The 24,154-nt window shown below is 42.2% G+C and overlaps 1 protein-coding gene across 4 annotated transcripts in view; it reads left to right on the top strand.

The window, feature by feature from the left end:
* Positions 1–19,423, top strand: part of DCTD (dCMP deaminase) — a 34,999-nt gene extending 15,576 nt beyond the window's left edge. The window contains exons 4-7 of one of the 4 annotated variants that reach the window (XM_039539200.1): positions 11,083–11,199; positions 14,927–15,023; positions 16,819–16,858; positions 17,599–17,682. In XM_039539200.1, coding sequence (XP_039395134.1) covers positions 11,083–11,199; positions 14,927–15,023; positions 16,819–16,849 — 245 coding nt within the window. In that variant the 3' untranslated portion in view covers positions 16,850–16,858; positions 17,599–17,682. Of the gene's footprint in view, positions 1–11,082; positions 11,200–14,926; positions 15,024–16,818; positions 16,859–17,598 lie in introns of all 4 variants that reach the window. The other 3 variants (XM_039539197.1, XM_039539198.1, XM_039539196.1) reach the window with 3 other exon arrangements.
* Positions 19,424–24,154: the final 4,731 nt, after the last annotated feature.

Here is a 24,154-nt window from a genome sequence, read left to right as displayed (position 1 = left end):
AGATGTCCCAGCATGGTAAATATTGATCCATTTCCCCTCAGCATGGCTGACTTTAAGGTATTCAGGTGGTAATACCACCATGAAATCACAGCTCTATAAATAGTGTTTATTAGCTCTTTCTTTCTGCAGAGCCAGTAGGACAGGCAAACAGTATCATCTTGTATTTTACTACTTCCTAGTAATGCACTGACAGTGGGTTTTTTTAATAAACTTAAGATTCTTAACAATTTTCCACATTGCTTTACTGAGTCAAAATTAGTAAACAAGTTAACTAAACTTCCATTATTATAGCACATGGTTACAGTAGGTGTAAGTGTTGCTATTTTTCACATGTTCATCTTTACAGTGTTTAATTGCCTCATCAGATACTACTTTCTCCACTGCGTGTTTTCCCCCCACAGGCTTACAACTTGGGAGAATTTTCAGAAGGGCAGCAAAAAGCACATCCCTGACACAAAGGCCACACCCTGTCAAATTTCAAGGCCCTGGTCTAAGTAAGGGGGCATTCGCGCCCCCCCCCCAACTTTGTTGTTTGAAACAGATGAACTATTATGGCTGAAATCCCCTCTCACCACCCAAAAAAATCAGCTTGAGAGGCAGACATGGAAAATTTCAGCCTCAACATTTAAAGTGTGGCAAAGTTATAAGCAGCTGAAAATAGAGAGGTATTGGGCAATCTTGGGCTCATAGTACTGCATATAATGAAAGCACTACAATAGTAGGACTTAGTTTTGACTACTTTTATCTCTGGCAAGGAGAACTAGTTTTTCCTCTGGCTACTCACCCTGGAAATTATGAAATTGTTGAAGTACAATACATACTTTTTTTTTGGTTGTTTTTTAAAGTGTAGCTGTGCCAGTGCCAATTGCCTTGGATGCAACTAGATGTAGTACACCGATTGCTCTATTTATAAGGTCTCAGTCCTGCAAATGAGATTTGTGTGGGGGGACTTCTGCATCTGCACAGAGCCAGTGGCAGGATGGGGACTGCAATGGGGAGGTTTAAGCTTTCAAAGAAAAACTGCCTTTTATTTAATCTTTTGCATAAGCTCATTTTAAGAATTTTTTTTTTGTTTTTAGCTATCGGTTGCGGCTTAAAGAGATGTGAAAAACATTATTTATTTTTTTGTAGCAAGTAAGCACCATTAATACTTGATGCTATAGGGTTGTCCCCCCCCCCCCCCCAAAATAATATTCTAGTTGAATACACAGCCTGCAAGATGGGGTCATATTTCCAGGACAAGTGAAAGACTATGCTGAACATTTTTTTTTCTCATAATATAAAAAATTGGCCTAAAAAGACCTTATTCTTGTCTTTTTATTTCACCATTAATGCTTTTTATTCCCCATTAACTTTCCTACGATAAATGTCATTAAGAGAAACTGCATAAAATACACGTTTTGTAATTCGTAGATCACTTTATTTTCTAAGGTTTTCTTTTTAATCCTGATAATGCGGCTAACATACCAGGCAAGAATGGAATTTCTCTAGATTAAAACTACTGCTACACTCAAGGAAACCTTTGCAAATGCTTCCAAAACCTCATTAAACTGTCCTGTTTTTCTGCATTTCATTTATTTTTGGTGATCACCACAGTGTTTGTGTGTAAATTAAAACTTTATCCTTTAATCCTTGCCTGCTTGCTGCTCCTCCTGACTCATTTGTTCATATATGACAAAATCCCAGTGCTTGCTACATTACAATTCATCATTGTGGAAGTGCTTATCTCCATGTCACTAGCACTATACTAAATGAACTGGGTTGTATAGTGGTACAATCTGTACACTGAGAGATGGCTTCTGTTTACACACACACACACACACACACACACACACACACACACACACACACACACACACACACACACACACTAGTTCAGCAGCATTGACTGGAAGGAAATGCAGAATATGTACATGAGAAGGATGGTTTTGTGGCTGAGATACAGGATTGGAATTTGGGAGACCTGGGCTGTTCCCAGGTCTACCACATACTTCTTGTGAGACCCTCTTAGTGAAATCCGGGCTCTTTGACATCACTGGCAAAACTGTATTTACGGTGGGGCCAGAGTTTCACCCTGTTTTAATTTAATTTACTCTCTGTAAAATTGGGATAATTTGTAGTTGCTTTACCTGACGGGTGGTGTGCAGATAAATATGTTAAAGGTTGCAAGGCACTCAAATACTATAGTGATTGTGGTGGAGCATCATAGTACCTGGATAATGTGTTGTTGTGATTCTTGAAGTTGGACACTGTGAATCTCTTTTCAATATTCACGTTTTTAAACAGACAAACATTTAATGGTTTCATAGGGCCTGGGACAGCAAGCTGTTGAGTGCCCTCCACTCCTCCAGAGGAGGGCGTTCAGTATCCCACAGGGAGGCACTTTGCCCTTTGCTGGTTCAAGCCTTCAGTCTCTGGGAGGGGGGAGGAGAAGAGAGAGAGCGAGAGAGAGAGCGTGTGTGGTCTTGAATGGTTGATTTATTAAGAGCTTGCTGAAAGCTGAACCTAAAGCTATATGTTCAGTACAACATGCAGAAGCTTTTTCATAATTAGATCAAACTTTTGCTTTCAGTTGGAGTTGAAACTGAATGCCCTCTGGCTTTGTTAGCAAGTCATCAAATCCATAGATTTGTCTGTGTCCTCTCACGTGAAACTTAAAGTACTCAGTTTTTCTCATATCAGCATATGTCTACTAATGCTTGTTGCTTCATTCCCTTGAAGTCCTCTGTCTCCACAGTAATCTAGAAATATTTGTGAGACAGTCTAATTAAAGATTTTGCACAAAAAGATGTGCAAATATAGGAAACCTTTGAGCCATTGTATAAAGAATAAATTGTGCAAACCTGAATCTGTAAATATTTGAAAATAGATTTAATAAAATGTGCATGGTATGAAACATAAATATACATTCATTCCACTGTATGTGCTTTGTAAAATGAAACAAACTGGCTTTGTTCTAAGTATCAGCATTATAATTTTGTTAGGACATGGGCTCTTTGTAAATAACCTCAGATGCTAACCTTTGAAAAATATTTTAAGCAAGTGTTTTAAAATATATATAGTTACAGGTTCATTATTTTCATAGAATCATAGGACTGGAAGGGACCTCATTTTCCAGTCTCCTCCATTCGGGGCAGGACTACATATTGTCTAGACCAGTGGTCCCCAGCGTGGTGCCCATGGGCGCCATGGTGCCCGCCGGGGCATTTATGTGCGCCCGCCTAGTGCCCAGCAGGGGAGAGAAGCCGCAGCCCCGCGCCTGCTAGGGACCGAGAACTCCGGGGCTGTGGGCACCGGTGTTCTCTGTACCTGGCAGACGTGAGGCTGCGGCTTCTCTCCGGCTTCTCCGGGGCTGCGGGCGCTGGTGTTCTCGGTCCCCGGCAGGCGTGGGGCCACGGCCCCACGCCTATTGGGGACAGAGAACTCCGGGGCTGCAGGCTTCATTCTACGTTAAAGTGAGAATAATAAATATATTTGGACCAGCAGTTCAACAGTGTTTTACTTTTTTAAAATAAATGAAAACTGTTTATGATATTTATTTTGTAAAAACCCCTTAATTTTTCTCACAGGTAGATAAAAAAGAGCAAATTCACATGGTAAGGTGAAAGAGTAATTGCCGAATAATTTAATTAATACCTTTTACATGTAAAATTACCCTTTTTATCTTATGGATTCATATATTATGTAATATATTAAATATGATGATTTTCATATTATTTAATGTACAAATACAAAATAAGCTTTGAAAAATTGTTGGCGCCTGCCACACTCTTCTGAAAACATGAATGTGCTATTGGCCACAAAAAGGTTGAGGACCACTGGTCTAGACCATCCCTGACAGGAATTTGTCTAACCTGCTCATAAAAATTTCCAATGATGGAGATTCTAAAACCTCCGTAGGCAATTTATTCCAGTGCTTAACTACCCTGACAGTTAGGAAGTTTTTCCTAATGTCCAACCTAGACCACCCTTGCTGCAATTTAAGCCTATTGCTTCTTGTCTGATCCTCAGCAGTTAGAGAACCATTTTTATCCCTCCTCCTTGTAACAACCTTTTATGTACTTGAAAACTATGTCCCCCCTCAGCCTTCTTTTCTACAGACTAAACAAGCCCAATTTTTTCAATATTCCTTATAGGTCATGTTTTCTAGACCTATAATCATTTTTGTTGCTCTTCTCTGGACTTTCTCTAATTTGTCCACATCTTTCCTGAAATGTGGCACCCTGAACTAGACACAATACTCAACTTAAGGCCTAATCATTGTGGAGTAGAGTTTGATGAATTACTTCTCATGTCTTGCTTACAACACTCCTACTAATACATCTCAGAATGTTTGTTTGTGGTTTTTTTTTTTTTTTTTGCAATAGTGTTATACTGTTGACTCATATTTAGTTTGTGATCCACTATGACCCCCAGATCCCTTTCCACAGTAACAAGCTGACAAGGTAAAACCTGATTTGATGTTAATATTTAAATTTCTGTATTGACAACTTTAAGCATTCAAAAATTGTTAGTGAGACGACCCCCCCCCCAATGAATTATTAGGGATTTATTTGCCTTCTGATTTTTCTTTGAACTTCTAGGGTGCACTCAAGTTACATTTTCAAGCTTTTCTACAGTACCAGGAGGGCTAGAAATATACTTTATTTTAATTAAAGCTGAGATTGTCACATATTCACACAACTCCAGGAGCTGGGACTTTCAGGAAACACACCAAATATGACACTTGCTTTAAAACCACAAAAGTTCGCAATATGTTCACATAAGACACATATAAGGATCACATAGTTCATAAACTCTCATACACTGCCCAACTAACCACGTTGTTAATAAAGCAAGCATTACTATTTAACTCTATTTTATAGTAAAATGAAAGTTTATAACATAATGCATTTTATGTATTTACAGTACCATCTCTAGTGCATAATATTTCAAAACACTTTAGTGTCTGTTTGTTTCAAATGGTAATTGTTAATGCATGGTAACATAGAAAAATCAAACTTTGCACTGGATTTCCTTTGACTGCTACTTACTATGTGAAATTTTATAGTGATCTATTATCAAACCTCTTGGTCAAGCAAGTAAACATAACAGTATTAATGGTCATATGGTTCTTATTATCAGTGTTGGGGCTAAAAAAATGTATTAGGTGGGAAGAGTAGTTTGACATTACAATCCACTGAGGACATTTTCATGGCAGGATAGAGGATTTGCAGAAAGCAACAGTAATAGTGTGAAGAAGGTCCTCTTTTGTTTGATGTACAGTAGGAAAGACTTTGGGTTAAATATTGGATCATAGCACTAGATCAGACATCCAACATGAGACAATGTGGTGAAAGGAAGTAGAAATGTGATAAGGTAGGCAATAAGGTACTAGTAAGAAATATATTCATGCTAAAGAGTAGTGAAGTTAGTCCCCCCCCCACACCTTTTTTTTTTTTTTTAAACTAAAGCATTAATAAAAACTCAACACTGTAGATAAAGTTCCAATGTTGGCTTCCATTCTGAAAAAGTGGCTTGGAGAATATTCTCCAAAGATGTCGTTAGCAGTAGAAATAACCATGTAATGAGAACTTAGCATATTTTCTGACCCTGTTGTCGTGTACAGAGGGAAGGGAGTGGGGGAGAATTTACCCACAGGATATTGTAAAATTGGTAGCTCTAACAGTCTCAGTTTACGAAGAAGTCTTTACAAAGATGCTTGTGGTGATAGCATCAGTGTACCTTTGCAGACAGGGCAATCTGATATTTCGCACTTGGATGCTTGGCTACTCACAGGTCAATCATACCAGGAAGTGCAAGCAGCAGCTACCTCCACATTACACCTTTTGTCATTCTTTGTGTGATGTGTGTATGGGTTGTGTACAAACACTTACATATGCATTCTGGACGGGGCGGCTGTAGCAATTTCGCCACCCCAAGCAGGGCGGCACGCCGGGGGGGGCGCTCTGCCGATCGCTGGTCCCGCAGCTCCGGTGGACCTCCTGCAGACGTGCCTGCGGGAGGTCCACCGGAGCCGCCTGCCGCCCTCCCGGTGACAGGCAGAGCGCCCCCCCGGGACGCCGCCCCAAGCATGCGCTTGGCGCGCTGGGGTCTGGAGCCGGCCCTGATTCTGGAAATGTGTTTGGGAGGCAGTGCATAAGCTCAGCCTGTGCTAAACAAAATAATGTTGTGTTCCTGTGTCTCCAATGTAAATTTAAGCAAAGTGAAGCTAGGGGACAGTGAAAGTGCATTTACATATAAAGTAAACAAAGCAATCAAACTAACAAACAGCAGCTTAGTGAGCACACTGGGGCCTGAGACTGCATTCTAAGAAGCCTTCCTGGCTCTTGAGGCAGCGACGGTGGAGTTTGGGCAACACAAGAGGACCAAATATGTATTTTAAAATATTCGTCATTTAAGGGACAGCACTTTCTGAGCCTGTGAAAGTTGGATCCCTTAGCCTGGGGATGCTGTTTAACTTGATATAAGAAAGATTAGACAAAGATTGTAACTTGCTAAAATTAAGTTTGTCACTTGAAAATGTTCTTTGTATTAGTTTTGTTTGTAACCATACCTTTCTTTCTTCTTGCTTAGTGTTACTTAAATCTCTGTTCTTTGTTAATAAACTTATTCTTAGTTTTATTGTAAACCATCTTAGCGCTGTTATTCTTCAATATAAGTGTGAGTCCTCAACTAAACTAACAAACTGGTGTGTGCACTGTCTCTTTGGAGGCTGCAAACTTAACTTCTGTGAGTGTCCAGTGAGAGAGAGTGGATGCTACAGGGAGACATCTGGGGAATTGGGGTTCACTGATTGTTACCTGCAAAGCAAGCATTGGCCTGGAAGAATCTCAAAGAGTTTGCTGGTGAATCAGACAGACTGGTATGGCTAGGAGCTGACTCACTGTCACTTTTGCTGAGGCTCTGGGGTAACACACTGGCTTACAGTTCTAGGTGTTGTGATCAGAATGTCAGTCACATGACCACTACATGCACATCACCTATGTCTGCATTTATGGTGCCTCCAGGTCTGGTTCAGCACGGCCTTCACTTTGAGCATGGGCTCCTTGAACAGGAAGGTCTCACTTCCATAGAATATGCTGACATCCCTCACCTGGTGGGACTTCAAAGTATTTGAGAGAGTTCTCTTTATTCCTTCACTACCTGCAAAGACACTTATAAAGATATCTCTGGGATGGGGAGCACATCTGGATGACCAGACAGCCCAAGGTTCCTGGTTCCCACAGGAATCCAGGCTGCGTATCAACCTGCTTGAGCTTTGGGCAGTCCATGAGGCATTCAAAACATTTCTACTTACTATCTGGTCCTCACACATTTAGGTCAAATCAGACAAGATGTCTGTCTATTATATTTATATAGGTGAGACAAGGCAGGTGACATAATAGCATCTATTGGACCAACTTCTGTTGGAAAGTACAGGCTTGTGAGCATCACGGAGCTCTTCAGGTTTCAAGAAGGAAATCAGTGTGTCTGAGCTAAATACAAGTTGGGACAGATTGTTAAGCATAAAGGGTTAACACATGTTGTATGGGGATCACTTAAAATGAAGTGGGCAATTAAGGGTTAGCAAGCAGTGGGATGTGTCTACAAACTGATGTAATGAGCCATAAAACCATGGTCTCTGAGTCCATGGTTTTTAGTGTCCAGCAGAGTTATGAATTTAAGTTACCAGGCTCACTTGTTATGCAGGGTTTATGTAGCTTTCCTTTTGAGGATGAGTACTGAGAGGTCAGATATGAAGTGATTGTTTGCCCACGGGTGATAGTGTTTTTTTGTCTTTTATCATTTTCCTGTGTGGGTTCATTCAAGAGCATAGTGATTATCTGATTTCAGTTGTTGAGGCATTTGATACATTGGATGATGTACACCACATGCTGTCATAGGCATCTGTAGAACCCATGAATTTTGAAACGTATGTTGGGAAGGTGGGTATTGATCATTGTAGTAGCGGAGATATGTATGCAGGTTTTGCATCTGTTTGTTCTGGTAGGGTCTGGTGCTGGTTTGAGTTTGTGTTCTGTCTGTGGGGACCTTGCCTCTGAAGAAGATCTTGGTGAGGTGGGGGAAATTTTAGAAGGCCATGTGTGGAGGCAGTCTTTACTCATTCCACTACTGCAAGGTTCCTGAAGGATATCATAAGGACATTCCTTCCAGTTCTAAACCAGTCCCTACATGGCATCTGAACCTTGTCCTCTCTGTAGAGCCCTGTGCGGATACAAAAATGTGGATCCGCAGCCGATCCACATCCTCAAGAATCAGCTTGCATCCAACCTGGGATCCGCACTCCGTCTTGGGAGGAGAGTCTGTGTACATGCGTGTGTACTGTATATAGGATCTCAAAGGTGGGGAAGCAGCTGCCTGCACTTCCCCACCTTTGAGATCCTATATTCTCTCTCCCCTGTATACGGAGAAAGGGGCAGTCATAGGTCAAGACAGGGAGCAAAATCCCGTGCTCCTATCCTGGTGGTTTAGCAGCCAAGCAATTTAGGAAACCTCTGCTGATGTCATTGCCATATCACATCAGTTGTAGAGGGAGACAGCCACTTCTGCTAAGTAAGTATGCAGAGAGGGAATATAGGATCTGGAAGGTGGGGAAGCAGCCTTCTAGGCTTTGAGCTGCAGACAGCTGCTTTCCCACCTTTGAGAACCTATAAAGCAGATATTTGCAGATTTGTAGGGTTCTACCTCTCCGTGCTTATAAGATCACCATTTGAGCCTTTGGCCTCCTGTTCTCTTCTTCACCTATTCATGAATGTTGCCTTCCTGGCAGCCAATTACCTCCACTAGTAGAGGAGGTGGGAGCTTGGGGCCTTTGTGGTGGACCTGACATGCACAGTTTTTCACAAGGACAAAGTGTTTTTGCACCTGCATCTCAAATTCATCCCTAAGGTGTTTTCTAAATTTCACATTAACCAGACTGTTCACCTTCTAGTGTCTTATCCGAAGCCTTACCATGGCATGGAGGCAAGGGTGCTGGAACCATTGTAGAAGCGGGCGGGGGAGGGAGGGCACTGGTGCCAGAACTAGGGGCCTGGGGACCATGCCCCCCACTTTTTAACATGGGTGTAGTTGGGGGGACAGGCAGCATTACCCCTCCAAACTGCAAGCCTCAGGCAAGTGCAAAGCAGCGCTGGCAGGGGCTGCGCTTTGCAGCAGCATTGTCTCCCCCCACTCCCCATACTGCAAGCCTTGGCAGGCATGTAGTGGTGGGCCACTTGCCCAAAACTTGCAGTTTCGGGGGTGGGGAAATGCCATCCCTGTCCCCCAAAACTATGCCCATGTTAAAGTGTCAATATCACTTTTCACACCTCCAGGTGGGGGATTGAGGGAAGGGCAGAAGGAGAGTATGGGCGGCCTCCCAGTGAGTGAGTGGGGGCAGGGGAGGCGAGTCTAAGCCAAGGTGGTGGGGCTCAGGCTAACAGCCATGGGGGTGGGTGGTCCAGCTATCCCTTTTATTCTCTTTCCCCCCCCCCCCCCTTGGATGTACACAACCCTTCTGCACCAGCCCCAATCACCCAGGGCTGACAGCTGGAACCCTTTTTAAAAAAAGGGGAAAAACACAGCTCACACCTCCCAGTAGTTTGAGAACCAGCACCGTGAAATTGATAAGATAGACAACAGCCAATGTACAGAATGCAGTGTCTAAACAGACATTAGTTGCCCTAACCACACCACCATAAACCCTATGCCTCTGGTGGAGATGGAGTTATGTCAATATAGTGAGGCAGTTACATCAGTGGGACAAGGCTGTAGTGTGTACACTGACATAATTAAGTCGACTTAAGATGTTTTACGTCAGCCTAACTGTGTAGTATAGACCAGGCCTGAGATTCTTGGCCTGGCATAAATACACGCCTCGTAGCTGTACGCTATCCAGTGTAATTTGTAATGTCAAAATGGCTGAGAACTTAAATACCGGACAGTAACAGACTGCAGAACCCAGAGATGATTCAGCCTGGTGACATTCTAAACAAAAGGATCTATCAACCCTGCTTATGGCTGTTTCCATCACTTCACACTGACTCTACAGACATAACAGGCTTCAGACCTGCAGAGTGGCATTTCTGGAATTCTATCTATATAATACGTTGGTGATCTCGGTCCTTTTCCTAGTCATCAGGTATCCGAATCACAAAATCCACTATTGTTCTTGATATTACTTAGCCGGGGGTACTCTGCTAGAACTGCCATCTACTTAATCCATCCAGTATTTTATATTGCACACATCACTGCGCTGCCCTGCCCAGGGGCCTTAAATGATTGAATGTCCAGGGAGACTGAAATATACGCCAGTTTGCAAGACATTAAATACCCCCTTGATGTGTCCAGTATGAGAATTTAGACCTATAGATGTGGTCTGTTCTTAAGAGCTGAGACATGCTGGTGGAATGGTACAGTGAAGCTGCTGCCTTTGCTATATCTGTGCTTTAGAGAAATAGAGGACTTTGTTTTTTTCATTCAAGAAAGCTGGCATCTTTTCATGATCAGTATACTCACTTAACATTAAAGATAAGGACATTCTTATGGTTATGAGTGTCTCTTGTGTATTCGCAGGGTGAGAGAATCATGCAGCAAAGCTGAGCAGTTCTGACACCCTGAGGACAGAACTGCTCGGTTTTACTTCATGATTCTCCTGCTCTTAAGAGTGCACATAGCACTTGTGTAGCCCTAAGAATGTTTCTGTCTGTGCATGTAAACAATAAATGAGCTGTTTTATATTGGCAATTAGATACTCTAGAGAGTTGTGAAGCTGTGAGATATTGCTATACTTAGGATGGTTGAAGACCAAGTAGTTTCAGCCCTAGAGCTTCGTTGCCTACTATAGGTGCTAGGAAATGGCAATGCTAATGTGCTTAATGATTTCATTCCTAATCAGCAGTCTGGTCAGAACAATTGACCTTCATTAATCTTGGTATTTCTAGTTTAATTTTTTTTCTTTTCCCTCTATAATGAACAAGTCAGGTTATTTGACTTTGAAAGAATGCAAGCAGCTACCTCGTAACACTTAGTTAATTTTAGATTGACTCATTTTAATGAACAGTATTATGAATATTTTTCTTCTACTTTTTTTAAATCCAGTGTGCCATGCTGAATTGAATGCCATTATGAACAAAAACTCAGCTGATGTGAAAGGTTGCAGCATGTATGTTGCCTTGTTTCCATGCAATGAATGTGCAAAGCTCATCATCCAGGCAGGTAAGGAGCAACGATGCCAGCTTGATTTGTCGGAGTTGCAGCACTGCTTGCTCATCAGTACCTTATAACAGATTTATTTGATTTTAATTTGCTGTTGTTTAGATCTAAATTAATTGCACTATCAACTTCATAAGATACTTCTTGTGTTTTTGCATTTGAGTGGTGCCAAGTTTTTCCAGTGCTAATTGCATCCTCTGTGATTCTTAGCGTGTTTTTAATTTAGGTTTACAACTTCTTAGACCAGGCGCTGACAAAGAACAGCACAGGCATTGCATATCATTACTGTCAGTTTACTGTGCTCTGACACACAGAATAGAGTGTGGGGAAAAGAAATAAACTTCTGCCTGACACAGTGTCTGTTGGGAGTATATACATGAAATTTTAATTTGAATGTAATACATGGTAGATATTTTAAGATTTTAAAATATCTTTGCTCATAAATGTCATAAGACTTCTATGATCCTACTTTAATTATATCTTTCATTACAATTGTTATAAATCTACACCACTGCAGCAAGTGTGCTGGCCTGAATGTTCCCCCCCCCCCTTTTTTTTTTTTTCAGATTATTAGGTATAACTGCAGTAGACTGTGGTTCCATAAAACTCCCTGCCTAAATTCCTAAAACTCTGAGTTAGCAAAATGTGTGTTTATAAAGGGGTTATCTTTTGAGAGAGCAGAAGGTGAAAGTTAATGGGGAGACATTTACAGGGTATAGGGATTCCGGGACTGACTGAACTATATTCAGACCTCATGTAGTGAAATCTCCTCAAATTCTGGGAGAATGTAAAATATGGATGAAGATACCCAAAGTAGAACCCTTCATCCTGCATTTGGTCCACCTTCCTATACGTACCCAGAAAGGCTAGGGAATGTTGGTGTTTGGGATGCTAGAAGATATACCTTTTGGTGTATTAGAACTTGAGTATGATATAATGTAAGCTTAAGCCAAAATCCTGATCTTTTCCCTGTACAAACAAAAGACTGGTATCAGGCCATAAGAGTGAGTGAAGCTGTCATCCAAAATGTGAATGGAGAGGCTAGGATGGAAATGGGGGGGTATAATTTCCACCTATTTGTGACAATAGGGACAGGCTCTTAAGGTGAAGCTACATGTGCAGCATCTGTGAACAAGTGTATAAAGTGAAGGACCTCTATCCATTTCTGCATGGTAGATGACAGTCACAGAGGTCCACATGTAAATTCTCTGAAGTCTGAGTGTGTGACTAGGGAAGCTAGCTCACTGCCTACCTTTACCAAGGAAATTGAGCTGAGCATTGCTGTAGCCAAGATCACAAGTAGAAGTGGGTGAAACTAAGTCACAAGTGAAAGGTGCTGTATATCCAAACTTCACTGAGAGAAGGGACACTGAGACTGGTAAAGAATGCTGCTAACCCTATGGTACCCACCAGAGCAGGAGGGAGGGGAAAAGACATTTGTTCCTTCATCAATAACTGCATAATGATTTATAAAAATGTAAATGGACCTGAGGCAGATGGGAGGAAGCGCTGGTTGCCTCACTCCAACATGTAGGGGGGAAAAGAGGGACTCCACAGCCATCATAGAGTGCAAACCCCAGGGGCAAGGATGCAGTCCACTGCCTCTCCTCACCATGGAATCCAAGGTATCACCCAATGGGACTAGGACTCCTGGCACACGTGGGGGCAGGGCAGAGAATGGAATTTGGCTCTGGGGAAAAATTTGTGGGTTCTCCCCGGGGAGAAGTGAACACCCCATATACCGGTGGCACTAAGTGTCGTGTGGATCCTGCTGCCACGCACTAAAAGTCCCCTAATGCGATTTAATCTATCCTGCTTTGAAACAGGAGTAGATTGGAGTGCAATAAGGAACTTTTTAGTGCACGGCAGCAAGGTCCTCAGATACTTAGTGCATGGCAGGCTTAGTGTGGAGTAGCCAGGCTTTCTGCAAACTGAGTGTTCATATAGACAAAGTCCTGCATATGACCAGGTCAGTGAGGGAAAGTTATTCTATATTGGGTAATAAGACTTCTTCCTTGAAGCATTAATCTGCTTTATGTTGGGGCTATTAGAAAAACGAACAAGGAAGTAATTCAATGGCTTCCCAAATAAGCGCATCTAGATATATTCTAGAAAGACAAGAGGACCCAAATTTTAGTTTCAGAGATCCTATAACTTGTGTCCCATATGCTGTGAATGTTGTTTGGTGATACTGGGATCTACCAGATAAAAGGACTTCAGTTAAAAAGTCTGATTCCTATGGAGGTGGGGGTACACTTCTACCTCGATATAACGTGACCCGATATAACACGAATTCGGATATAACGCAGTAAAGCAGTGCTCTGGGGGGGCAGGGCTGCGCACTCCGGTGGATCAAAGCAAGTTCAGTATAACACGGTTTCACCTATAACGCGGTAAGATTTTACGGCTCCCGAGGACAGCGTTAAATCGAGGTAGAGGTGTACTTGTAAGAAGCTGCCTAGGGGCAGGCTGATACACAGAGACAGACTCTGGGGAGGAATCTAAAGGAATTGGGCCTTTCCAGATCTAGGAAATGGTAAGCATTAAGGAAAGGCAAGCATAGCATTTAGGTTGGCTAATTGTTTTTAAGATGCATTTTTTTTTCCTGTAGTGCTTTTTCTTCTAAATAAATGATGCTGTGCTTTGGTTGATTACCGTTGTCGAACTGCAGGGTGTTAGACCTCTCAGGTGATCATGGTTGACACAGAAGTCTGCACTCCAGTACTTGGTTTGAGAGCAGGAGAATCACATGGTTCCATTCTGAGACCTGGGGGTTGAGGGGCACACAGAGAGACCAGGAGAGGGGAGGAGTAAACGTGACATTGATGATCAGGATTCTAGAAGAACCAAATTTAATCCACAGTTAATGCATTCCGAACTTTACAGGGATTGTAACAGGGGTGAGAAAGAACTAGTGTTGTTTGGAATCCAAACCAAGATGTACTCATTTGTGACACCAAAATAAGATTCCACTCGGATTTGTAGCACTTCACAATATGGTTGTTCATTTTCTTTGTGTGCTTTGATCAGTAGTTAAATAGTTAAGTGTTAATAGTTATCATAATTAGGGAGGCATTTTAACAGAGAAAATGTGGTAGCCATTGAAAAATTTGTAATCACTCCTGGTTCTGCCTCTTCATTTCTCCTCTGACATATTTAAGACAAGAGTAGTTAATTAAGAGCTGGGGCACATCAGTTACCCATATGTAGGACATGTATTTGAAAAATAGGGAATTTTTGAAAGTGGGCTGGAGACTTGAGATTTTAAGTTGCTGCCTAGCTTAATTGTGATGAGTCATATTGGTTTGTACAAAGACTAAGTGAAAAATTTTCATCAAAATTGTTCTTGATGGAAAACTGAGTTTTCAACTAAATGAAAATTTTCACAGAAAGTGCATGCTTTCCATGGAAAACTTCAGCTCTTCATTTAAAAAACAAAAACAAAAAGCCACCCATATACTTTTGAGGTTTTGGCTGAAAGTTCTGTTTTTCAGGGAAAATTTAAACTTTTTATTTTCACCAAAAATTTTCCATGGGGAGGCTATTTTCTGAACAGCTCTATTTTGTACTGCTCCATTCTTAAGGTATAATTTATAATACATTTTTAATGTGATGTGGCACCTAGAGTGTATGGATAGGTGCTCTTTTTAGCCTTGTATACATCTAAATTTTCCCCTACCATATTTATTTCTGCTTGTAATTGTAGCATGTCTTTTCGTAATATTTCTAGGTATAAAAGAAGTTATTTTTATGTCTGACAAATATCATGATAGCCCTGAAATGACAGCTGCCCGGCGCCTGTTTGATTTAGCTGGAATTATATACAGGTAAGACAGAGCCTTGACTGGTGGTGGTGGTGGTGGTTGACTTTTAAATGTGAAAATGAAGAAATTGCTGGATCAGGGAAGACAACGTTTAGGCAAAAGCTTTATTTTCTCCTTATGTTATGTAACTTGTGTGGTACAGTTAATTCTCTTACAAAAACTCCCTGCAGATTTAGTACCAGTCAATTCAGCGCCTTTGATAGTCTTTGAAAGTCTGGTCCCTGGAGAACAGCAGCAGGTGCTGTCCAATCTCGTGGGATTTGGGAGTGACCTACCTTCTCACCCCAGCGTTCATTCAGTCCTTGGCCTTTCTCCTGAGACTGCCATTAAGATTTACCAATTGGGGTGGTGGTTTCTGGTGTGTGTACTCATAGGCGCTGGACTGAAACCACCAATTCATTTTATGTAGACCATGGAGCCCTGTTGGAAGGGTAATAACCTTCTGTCACAACCAGTCTGAGCTGGAGTTAAATCAGCTTGTGATGGGGCAGGACTCACCACATCAGCACCTCCTGCTGGCCATGCTGGGAATTAACTTTTGGTTGCCAGTGGACCTTTCTCTAGTAGTGTCTCACCACCATCACTTCAGCTCCACCTCTAAGACGCACGTCACTCCCCAGACCGTGGCATCCTCTTTTGGGCATGGCCCTCGGGCTGTGCCCCACTACACTTTCTCCCTCAGGGGGAATTGGCTGTCTGTAGTCCATCCACTTTCCGCTGTAGCCTACTGTAGCCTTTGGTCTAGCCCCTCACCTCAAGGGGTAAACTGCAGTCCGTTTACTGGCCACCCCCTCTGTGACAGGTGGTGGTGTGTGTGGGGAGTCTGGGCCCACTCACTACTCCAGGCCCCAACCCAGGGACCCTTTAGCCAGTGGCCTCGTGCTGCCACTCCTCCAACTCCCACTGCCTATTTCCCTGGGCCACTTCTCCATAGCTCTAGTACCTGCCCGGCCCTTTGTATCAGGGGCCTCAGGCTGGCAGTCCTCAGGCTGGAGCTCCCTATTGCTCCCCTGACCCTGCCCAGCACTGCTCTATCTAAGGTACGCCTCTAAGGCAGCCAGTCCTTCTCTCTTGCACTTCAGGGAGAGATTGCCCCTGCTCTGTTGAGTAGCCCTTCTTATATGGCCCTCCCTGGCCCTGATTCGCTGCTACAACAAACCTGCTGCTGCTTGGCTCTCTACATGCCCTCCTCCCATTGGTAGGGTTTTGTGCAGCCTCCCTGAGGACTGCTTTAACCCTCCATCTACCTGTGTGGGGCAGTCACCCCGCCACATAGGGTAAGAGGTTCTTGTATAATCATTTATCAGTCCCTATCACCCTCTGGTCTTCCTCAGTCTGCTTTCTTAAAGGAAAAGAATAAAACCTGGAATATCTGTCCTGAACTAATGAGAATCTGAATGATCTGTTAAGAGTAGATTTTTTAAGAGTAGTGACAGAGAGATCTCAAGACAATCTGTTTGACAGCTAGTTTGATACCAATGACGTGCTATGGGTGAAACTAATTCTGCAGTCATGGAGAGACTTTAAAATTCCCAAAAGTTTTTTACAGTATTAATATAAAACCTTCTCAAATGTTACAAATACAGCAATTCTGACAGAGAAAATTTTAGGATGGAAAGCTACCTGCTGGGCTAAGAAACACCCATGAACCAGTACAGCAGTATTTGAAATTCACTTTTAAAGTCCGTGTATTTTCTGCCACTTAAAGCTACTTGGCTAAGTAAGGCATAAATCATTCCGTTACAAGTGAAATCTTACCACAGTTTCCCCATGATGAGTGTTGTTACTTGCTTTTCAGACTGCTGGTCTGGACAAACTGGGCATCATAATCCTTCAAGGTTTCTGTAGTCAACAACATATCCTTTACTGTGTTTACTGTTTTCCCCTCTTGTATTGATTATTAAGAATACAGGTTGTACTTAATGAATCTCTGGAACTGAATTGTGGAGCCTAATAAAACACTAAATTCACACAATTTGCATAATCCTTTGTTTATTCGTAGATTGTAAATTATATATTCAGTCCCCAAATACCTCCCTTGCTAATTGCAGTAGCAGATGCTCTAATGGTGTAAAAGGATGTATTTTGTGGCAACATTAATTTTACAATTCTCAAGTTATAATTTTTAAATGATTCCTTCTTAGCCAGTTTAGTTATTTCTTGTATGATGCATAATACAATCTATTCCCTTTGCTCAAAAACTATTGAAGTAAACTTTTAAAGTTTGCTTTGAAAACTTGGCAGAAAAGGAAAAGAGATCAAATTTTGCAGAAAAACTGGTAACATGATGCCACCTCCTGCAGCTAAGTTGTTAGAAATCCTTTGACTCCTGGGTAAATTATGAACTCCAATAGCTGAAGAACATACAGACTAAACAACCCCATGTGTCTTTTTGTCTTAGTCTTTCTTGTCCGGGTTTCTCTCTGTATGGTGCACTATAATTGGCTCCTATAGAGATAAAATGTTAAGTGAATCCAAGGAAATTTTTTTTCTTCAAAAAATTTAGTTGGAGCCAAAGCAAACAAAACATTTAACTACTCACTGGCTAATATCTATCCATATTTTTTCTTATTTTCAGGAAATTCAAACCAAAGTGCAATAAGATCATCATTGACTTTGATTCAATTAACGGCAGACCAAGTCAAAAGCCTCTGTGAGTTAACAGCTCATTAAATCTCTAGAAGATTGTGATTATCCTTTTCTGAGAAGCTGCTAATGCCTTTCATCTTGAAGTTACACAACTTTTTAACAGCCACTACAGCTAAAGTAGACAGCTGAAGAATGTAAGGCCTGAAATTTTTCTCTGTCAGCCTTGTCATACAGAATCTACATCTAAACTTTTGGTTGCTGCATTTTTTTTTTCAAGCCTGCTTTAAAATCTAGAACTATATAGAGGAAACATAGTACAGCATATGTACTACAAGAAAATGGTTTTGATTTTTACTATGTCCATCATATGCTCTATTAAGTGGAGTCAGAATCATTGTAGACAGTCTAACAGCAGTATTTATTGTAGGCGATAGCATGCTGGAAAACCTCACTTGCATATATGGATCTGTCCTTATTGGACGCAGGGAACTAAATAGCTAATCCACATGAAATGTAAGAGGAGATGTCCATGCAAATATTGATATTCAATCTACAGTAGCACTAGAATATTCTTGTTAAACAGTTACAACAATTAGTTTAAAATATTGTGGTGTCAAACTATACTGTTGCAATGTACTTTTATTTGCAGATGTGATAGTGATTTTACTTTTAATTGCTGTCTTACATTGTAATATATGGTGTGTGTGGTTTTTTAGTTATGTTTGGAGAATTTTCTGTGTTGGATTCGGTTTAGAGAGACTTTGAATTCTTTTCCCCAAGACACCTTGAACTTAATGGGGGCTAAGTGAATAAATCATTGGACTTTCACCTATGGGATCTTATTTGGAGTTGATTTTCTTGCCTAAAAGGAAGTTAGTTTATTGGTCTAAGTTTCTACTAGACAATCCAACACAGTTCAATCTCAGAATTAACCTGTAAAATAACTGAATCATTTCTTGTCCTCAGAGAGAAACAAGAGATATTCAGCCCATGTTGAGGTTGTCTATGCCAAAAGTAGTAATTGTGGTTTTAGCTCGTTTCTTAATGCTGGCACAGTGTCTTCATTTTCACAAATGTTGTCTAAAATAATATCCTTTTTAATTTTATTTTGAGGTTTGGGAATAGATTTGAATGCCTTTTCTTTAATTTGATTTTTTTTAAATTAAATATGCCTAATGGCTTTGTTTAGAAGATGGTTTTTATCCCAGAGGTAATCATATTTTTTTTTAAATATGGTTATATTTCAGTATGCTTTTATTTTTTCTGTAAAGGCTTTCTGTTCCATATTTTGGGACATTATGTAATTTGGCTTCCTACCAGTACTATTAAAGTATTATTAAAATCTGCTATGCTAAAGTAGACTCATTATTATATTACAGCATGTGCTAGACTCCAGAGTGCTGCTGTTTTTGCAATCATATGCAAAGAATATTTTGTACATTTGTGATGTCATTACATAAAGTGTAATGTTCAAAAACTACTTAGCCCCTAAAGGGACGTTATGGTGTAATGGTAAGATGTCAGTCATTTGTGACCTTCCCCTTACTCCCTCCAACTTCCATAATTGTTTCCCAACTGAAATTTGGTCTGAAGTCTAGGTTGTTGTTTTTTTATGTGCTAATTTTGAGGTGGATTGGACTGACTATTTGAGAATCTAAAATTTACTTTCTAGTTTTCCTACCCCCACCTCAATTCTCAGAAGTCTTGTACTAGGAAGCTCCATGTTTATTTCAGTATGTCTGTAAGAGATGTAATGTAAAGGGGTATGTCAAATTATCCTGGGTTGATAATGGGGGGGGGGGAATTCTTGTAGCTACTGCAACAATGAATTTGTGGATGTTAAAATGCAATTATTGCAAATATCACTAGGAGTTCTCTATATCTCATGAACAAATTTATTGTTGTGCAGGGTCTGGATCATGTCAGACAGAAAAGACATAATACTGACAAAATTATCTTAAAAAGTTGAGCTCCATTTCAGAGTGAATAAATGGTCTGAAGAATGACTTTTCTCTTGCACATCTTTTACAGTATCTGCTGTTACACCAGTTCATCCCTCCATTTTAAAAACAGAACATTTTGACATCAAGAAATTCTTAGTCTAGGAATAGATTAGTTTTTCATAGTCAAAACATTTGAATCTGCATCACCATGTAATACGATGGGAAGTTCTTGGGACCTCTGCAGGAGAATAGGCCTCTTCTGCTGAGTCACTATAATGTAAGATGTTAGAACCCTGTATAAAGCTTGCAGAGTAATTTCAGCTTATTCATGTTGACAGGTAGGTCCTATGAGCTCCAAGCCAGCTCCATATATAAAAAGGGATAGAAAGAGCAAAAGGCAGATTGGAAGGATGCTGCAAAAGCCAAGCTGAAGAGAGCTTAGTCTGAGAAGTTAATGTGCTGTTTAACAGTAAAGGCAAACCCCAAAGAGGCATTTAGACCATACCAAGTTTGTTTTGTATCCTATTTGGAGTAGGATGGATACTTGCCTGCAGTCCTTTAATCCAGAAGGAAATACATTTGTAAACACAACATGAAATGTCTCCTTTGACTTCCAAATAAAGAATAGTTGTGCTAATTATAAACCATATGCTCCTGAGGGAATTCTGCGCAGGTGCAGAATTCATGCACCCTGCAGATTTTTTTGTTTCCCCACAGAATAATAGATTCTGACAAGGGTCATGTGCCTCTCCCTGGCAGCAGTCCTGAATGGGCACATGGTTTTGGGCATTGGGAGCAGCCTGGAAAGATGTAAATTGCCACCTTAGAGGAGGCGGGGGGTGGCAGGTGGTGCTGGGAGTGCATGTGAGAGTCTGTCCCTCTTTCTTGCTATTGCAGTGTGCCTGACGTGGAGGGGCAGGGCCCTGGGGTATTCCTGGGGCAGGCCCAGCCCTTGCGCTGTGTCAGGGTCAGGTGCAGCCTTGCCAAAAAGTCCATGTCCTGGGGTGGGGGAGGCTGCAGAGTGATCCCCCCACCTCTGGGGGAAGGAGCCCCAGTGCACACCCCTTGGCCCTGTTGCTGCACCCATTCTGTGGAGAGGCGTGAAGCTGATCCAAGCAGCTGTGGGGAAGCCACAGGGAGCTTTGGCTAGGGGCACCATTTAAGGAAGCCAGGGAGTCTGCTCACGGCCCCAGCTGCAGGCGGAGCTCTTACCTGCAGCATCATGCAGGTAGGTCCCCTCTTCCAGGAGCCAGGGTTCTCCGGCTGTGCAGGGGCGGCTCCAGGCACCAGCATGCCAAGCGCGTGCCTGGCGTGGCAAGCCAGGGGGGCAGCTCTGCCGGTCGCCGTGAGGGCGGCAGGCAGGTTGCCTTCGGCGGCATGCCTGTGGAGGGTCCGCTGGTCCCGCAGCTTCGGCGAACCTCCTGCAGGCGTGCTGCTGAATCCGCGGGACCGGGGACCTCCCGCAGGCAAGCTGCCGAAGGCAGCCTGCCTGCTGTGCTTGGAGCAGCAAAATACCTATCTCTTCTGCTTTAGGGGAATTTGTACCTTGATCCTGCAGTGCGGATCCATGTGAACAGAGGTTTCTTTAACATTCTACTCCTGGGGTAATCTCTTTTGTTGTTGCTGTCTGTATTGTTACAGACATACTTGCTGACAGGTATTTTGAAATAGATTACCAAAATAATTGAAACTGACATGATTATATTGTTGTTTTGACAAATAACATGCAGAATTTTAAAACATTGTGCACAGAATGTTTAATTTTTTGGTGCAGAGTTCCCCCAGGAGCAAACTGCATTTCTTCTACCAATGCTCCAGAGGTGGTGTACTTCACATGTTAGTATATTGAAAAAAACCCTAGCAGTCATTCATACTCTCTATAAGGAAACTTTGTAGAGTCAAAGTTTCACTTTCAAAACCTTTTCAATACTAAGTATATAGTTCTCAAGAGCTGTGGAGTTAAGAATGCTGCATAGTGGTATTGGAAGGATCCTACATGTAAAGTTCTGTTACCTACAAATCTTCTTACAATGAATCATAAAGGGTTAAATATTTCAGGCCATGCAAGCTACTAGAAACTCTGGGTAAGATGCTCATCCCTGCTGCAGCCCCTTTACTCAAGGAAAAAGTACTGTAAAGGGGCCCTACTTCTGGCTGGGGGATAATTCCCAATGGAAACATGGCAGAAGACTGCTATAAGGCTGCATTCCAAAGACCTCCAGGTATAGGGGGCCTAGGTGGGAACAGTGCTGCAACCCAGGGAAAGTGCAGTGGCTTAGACATGACACCCAGGGCCATCTGCAGTATGCCAGGGGCCACTCCAACTCCCAGAGTAGTCTAGGATTGGAGGGCAGAGGTGCAAAGGTGGCTTAAAGTTCTCTCTCTCCTACATAACAAGTTTTGCTCTAATGTTGATAGATCCTTTGTTTGGATTGTTGTGAGATAGTTTCCACTGGTTCAGATCACAGCCATTCTATGTACTTTCTTAAAAGCAGCCTCTTTATTCGAGGTGCAGCACATTAGCGCTAATATTCCAACAAGGCATAATCCATAGCAGAATTTTCCACCTTCAAAGTGCTGTATAAAACTTAATTCTCACAATAATCCTGTGAGTAAGAAAGTATTATTATCCCTGTTGGGGAACTGAGTTACATAAAGTGACCTAAATTTAAGCCAGAGAACAAGTCATTGGAAGATGTGAAATCGGAGTTCTTGATTCTTGGTCCAAGCATCTGTAGAACTGTGAGGTTGTTACATGAAATGTGAATAAAGGAAAGTTTTCAACTTTACAGTGGGTAATTATTACAACAGGTGTAACATTTCACAGCTGAGGAGGATCACACATTTCTCTTCCAGAAGACAGTGAATCCTTTGAGTGTTTTCTTTCTCCAGTCTCATTGCTCCTTTTTTACACAAGCCCTAGCTTTAGACAGACTGCACTTTAGAACCCCACACTTGATCATTTTATTTATTTACTTTTCCATTTGCACCTGTCTCATGCTTTCAGTGCATATTATGCCAAAAAAAAATACAACTAGTTAGATACCTTCCTGGCCACAAGCAAGACTGATTGTGACCTGCTTCCTCTTACTACCGAGTCCCTCTGGAAAAACCTGGTGCCACAGGTAAGTCCTAATAGTATGTCCTGTAATGAAGTCCTGTAGTGTAGCATGAAGATTTCCAAATCTAGGCTAATGAAGCCAAAATAGTAAGCAAGTTCCAAAGCCAGGGACTCTCCCTTCTGCCAGCCCCTCCCTATCTAAGCCACGGAACTGTTACTTCAAGCACCTGAGCTCAGGGATGGCCAGATTTACTGACCCTCCATGCTGCATATGGCAATCTTCAGAAGTTCACGAGCTTGGGCTAGGGGCTTATAGCCGGCAGGGTTTGGTGGTCTTGGGGCTTCAGCAGGAGCAGGGCTGAAGTCCTGAGCCCCAGCACGTGCCTCTGGTGGGCTGGAGCCCCGAGACAACCCCCACCTCCCTGCTGGGCCCCTAACCCCACCACCCTGCCACAGGGAAGAACCCCTGAGCTCCCCTAAACGGTCTGGTAGGTGGAGAATGGGGAGTGTGGGGGGCTCCATGAGCTGCATTGTAACTGTAAAAGAGCCACAGTTTGGCCACCCCTGCCTTAGCTAATTGTAACTTCAGCAGTATTGGCTGGAAAGTGAAGTAGTCATTCAAGTGAATAGGATTCAATGTATTTTGGGCACATAGGTTAAAACTACCTTATATTTAATCCTGCCCCACTTAGCTTTTCATTCTAGATACTGCCCTGACATGCATATTGTGAAACTGGAAAAAAAAATCTAAGAAACCATCAATATCCTATTCTGAAAGTCTCAAGAAAGAGGAGGGTGGTGGTTTTTCATAGTATGGCTTGTACAGCAGCAATAATCTTCCGAGAAGTCGCTTTGGTTGTGCAATAATGTCACTTAATTGCTTTGTATACTAGAAAGGCTTTATAAACACACTTGAGAGAGATACTGTGGCCAAATGAGATTGCTGTTGGCACCAAAATGACCAGGAAAAGGTTGGGAAGGCCTATTTTAGAGGCTCCTCAGGTACCATGCTCAGAATGAATGCTCTAACCCTGTGACAGCAGCTAATCAACTGCATCTTGCCAAAGGTTCTAAGGTGATGAGAACAGGCCAGAAAAGAAGAGCTGTAGTGTGCGGTCGTGTCTTTTTTAAGGGGAATGAGACCAGGTGCAGAGTCTCTATCTCAGGCCTGCACAACTCATAAAGCGGCGAGGGCCATATTACGCCAAAGAAAACAGCTGAAGGCCAACCCCCCACCCCCCCCAGCACCACCCAGCCCCCTGAAACACACCACCCTCCCAGTGCTGCTCAGCCCCCGAAGCACAACACCCCCAGCACCACCCAGCCCCTGAAATACTCCCCCAAGCACCACCCACCCCGTGGAAACAAACCCTCCTTCCCCAGCACTGCCCCACTGAAACAGCAGTATTGAACCTTGGTAATATGTTATAGCGGGCCCCTAAGGTAGTATAATTAAGGTAAAAGAAAAATGTCTTTTTGCTAGAAGTAGAATAAGATCTTCCCCCAACTGCATAATTGATTGCCCTGTTGAATGAATGAGG

The sequence above is a fragment of the Mauremys reevesii genome, linkage group 5 (assembly GCF_016161935.1).
Source record: "Mauremys reevesii isolate NIE-2019 linkage group 5, ASM1616193v1, whole genome shotgun sequence".
Classification (NCBI taxonomy): Eukaryota; Metazoa; Chordata; order Testudines; family Geoemydidae; genus Mauremys; species Mauremys reevesii.
This window is presented reverse-complemented; position numbering and strand designations above follow the sequence as displayed.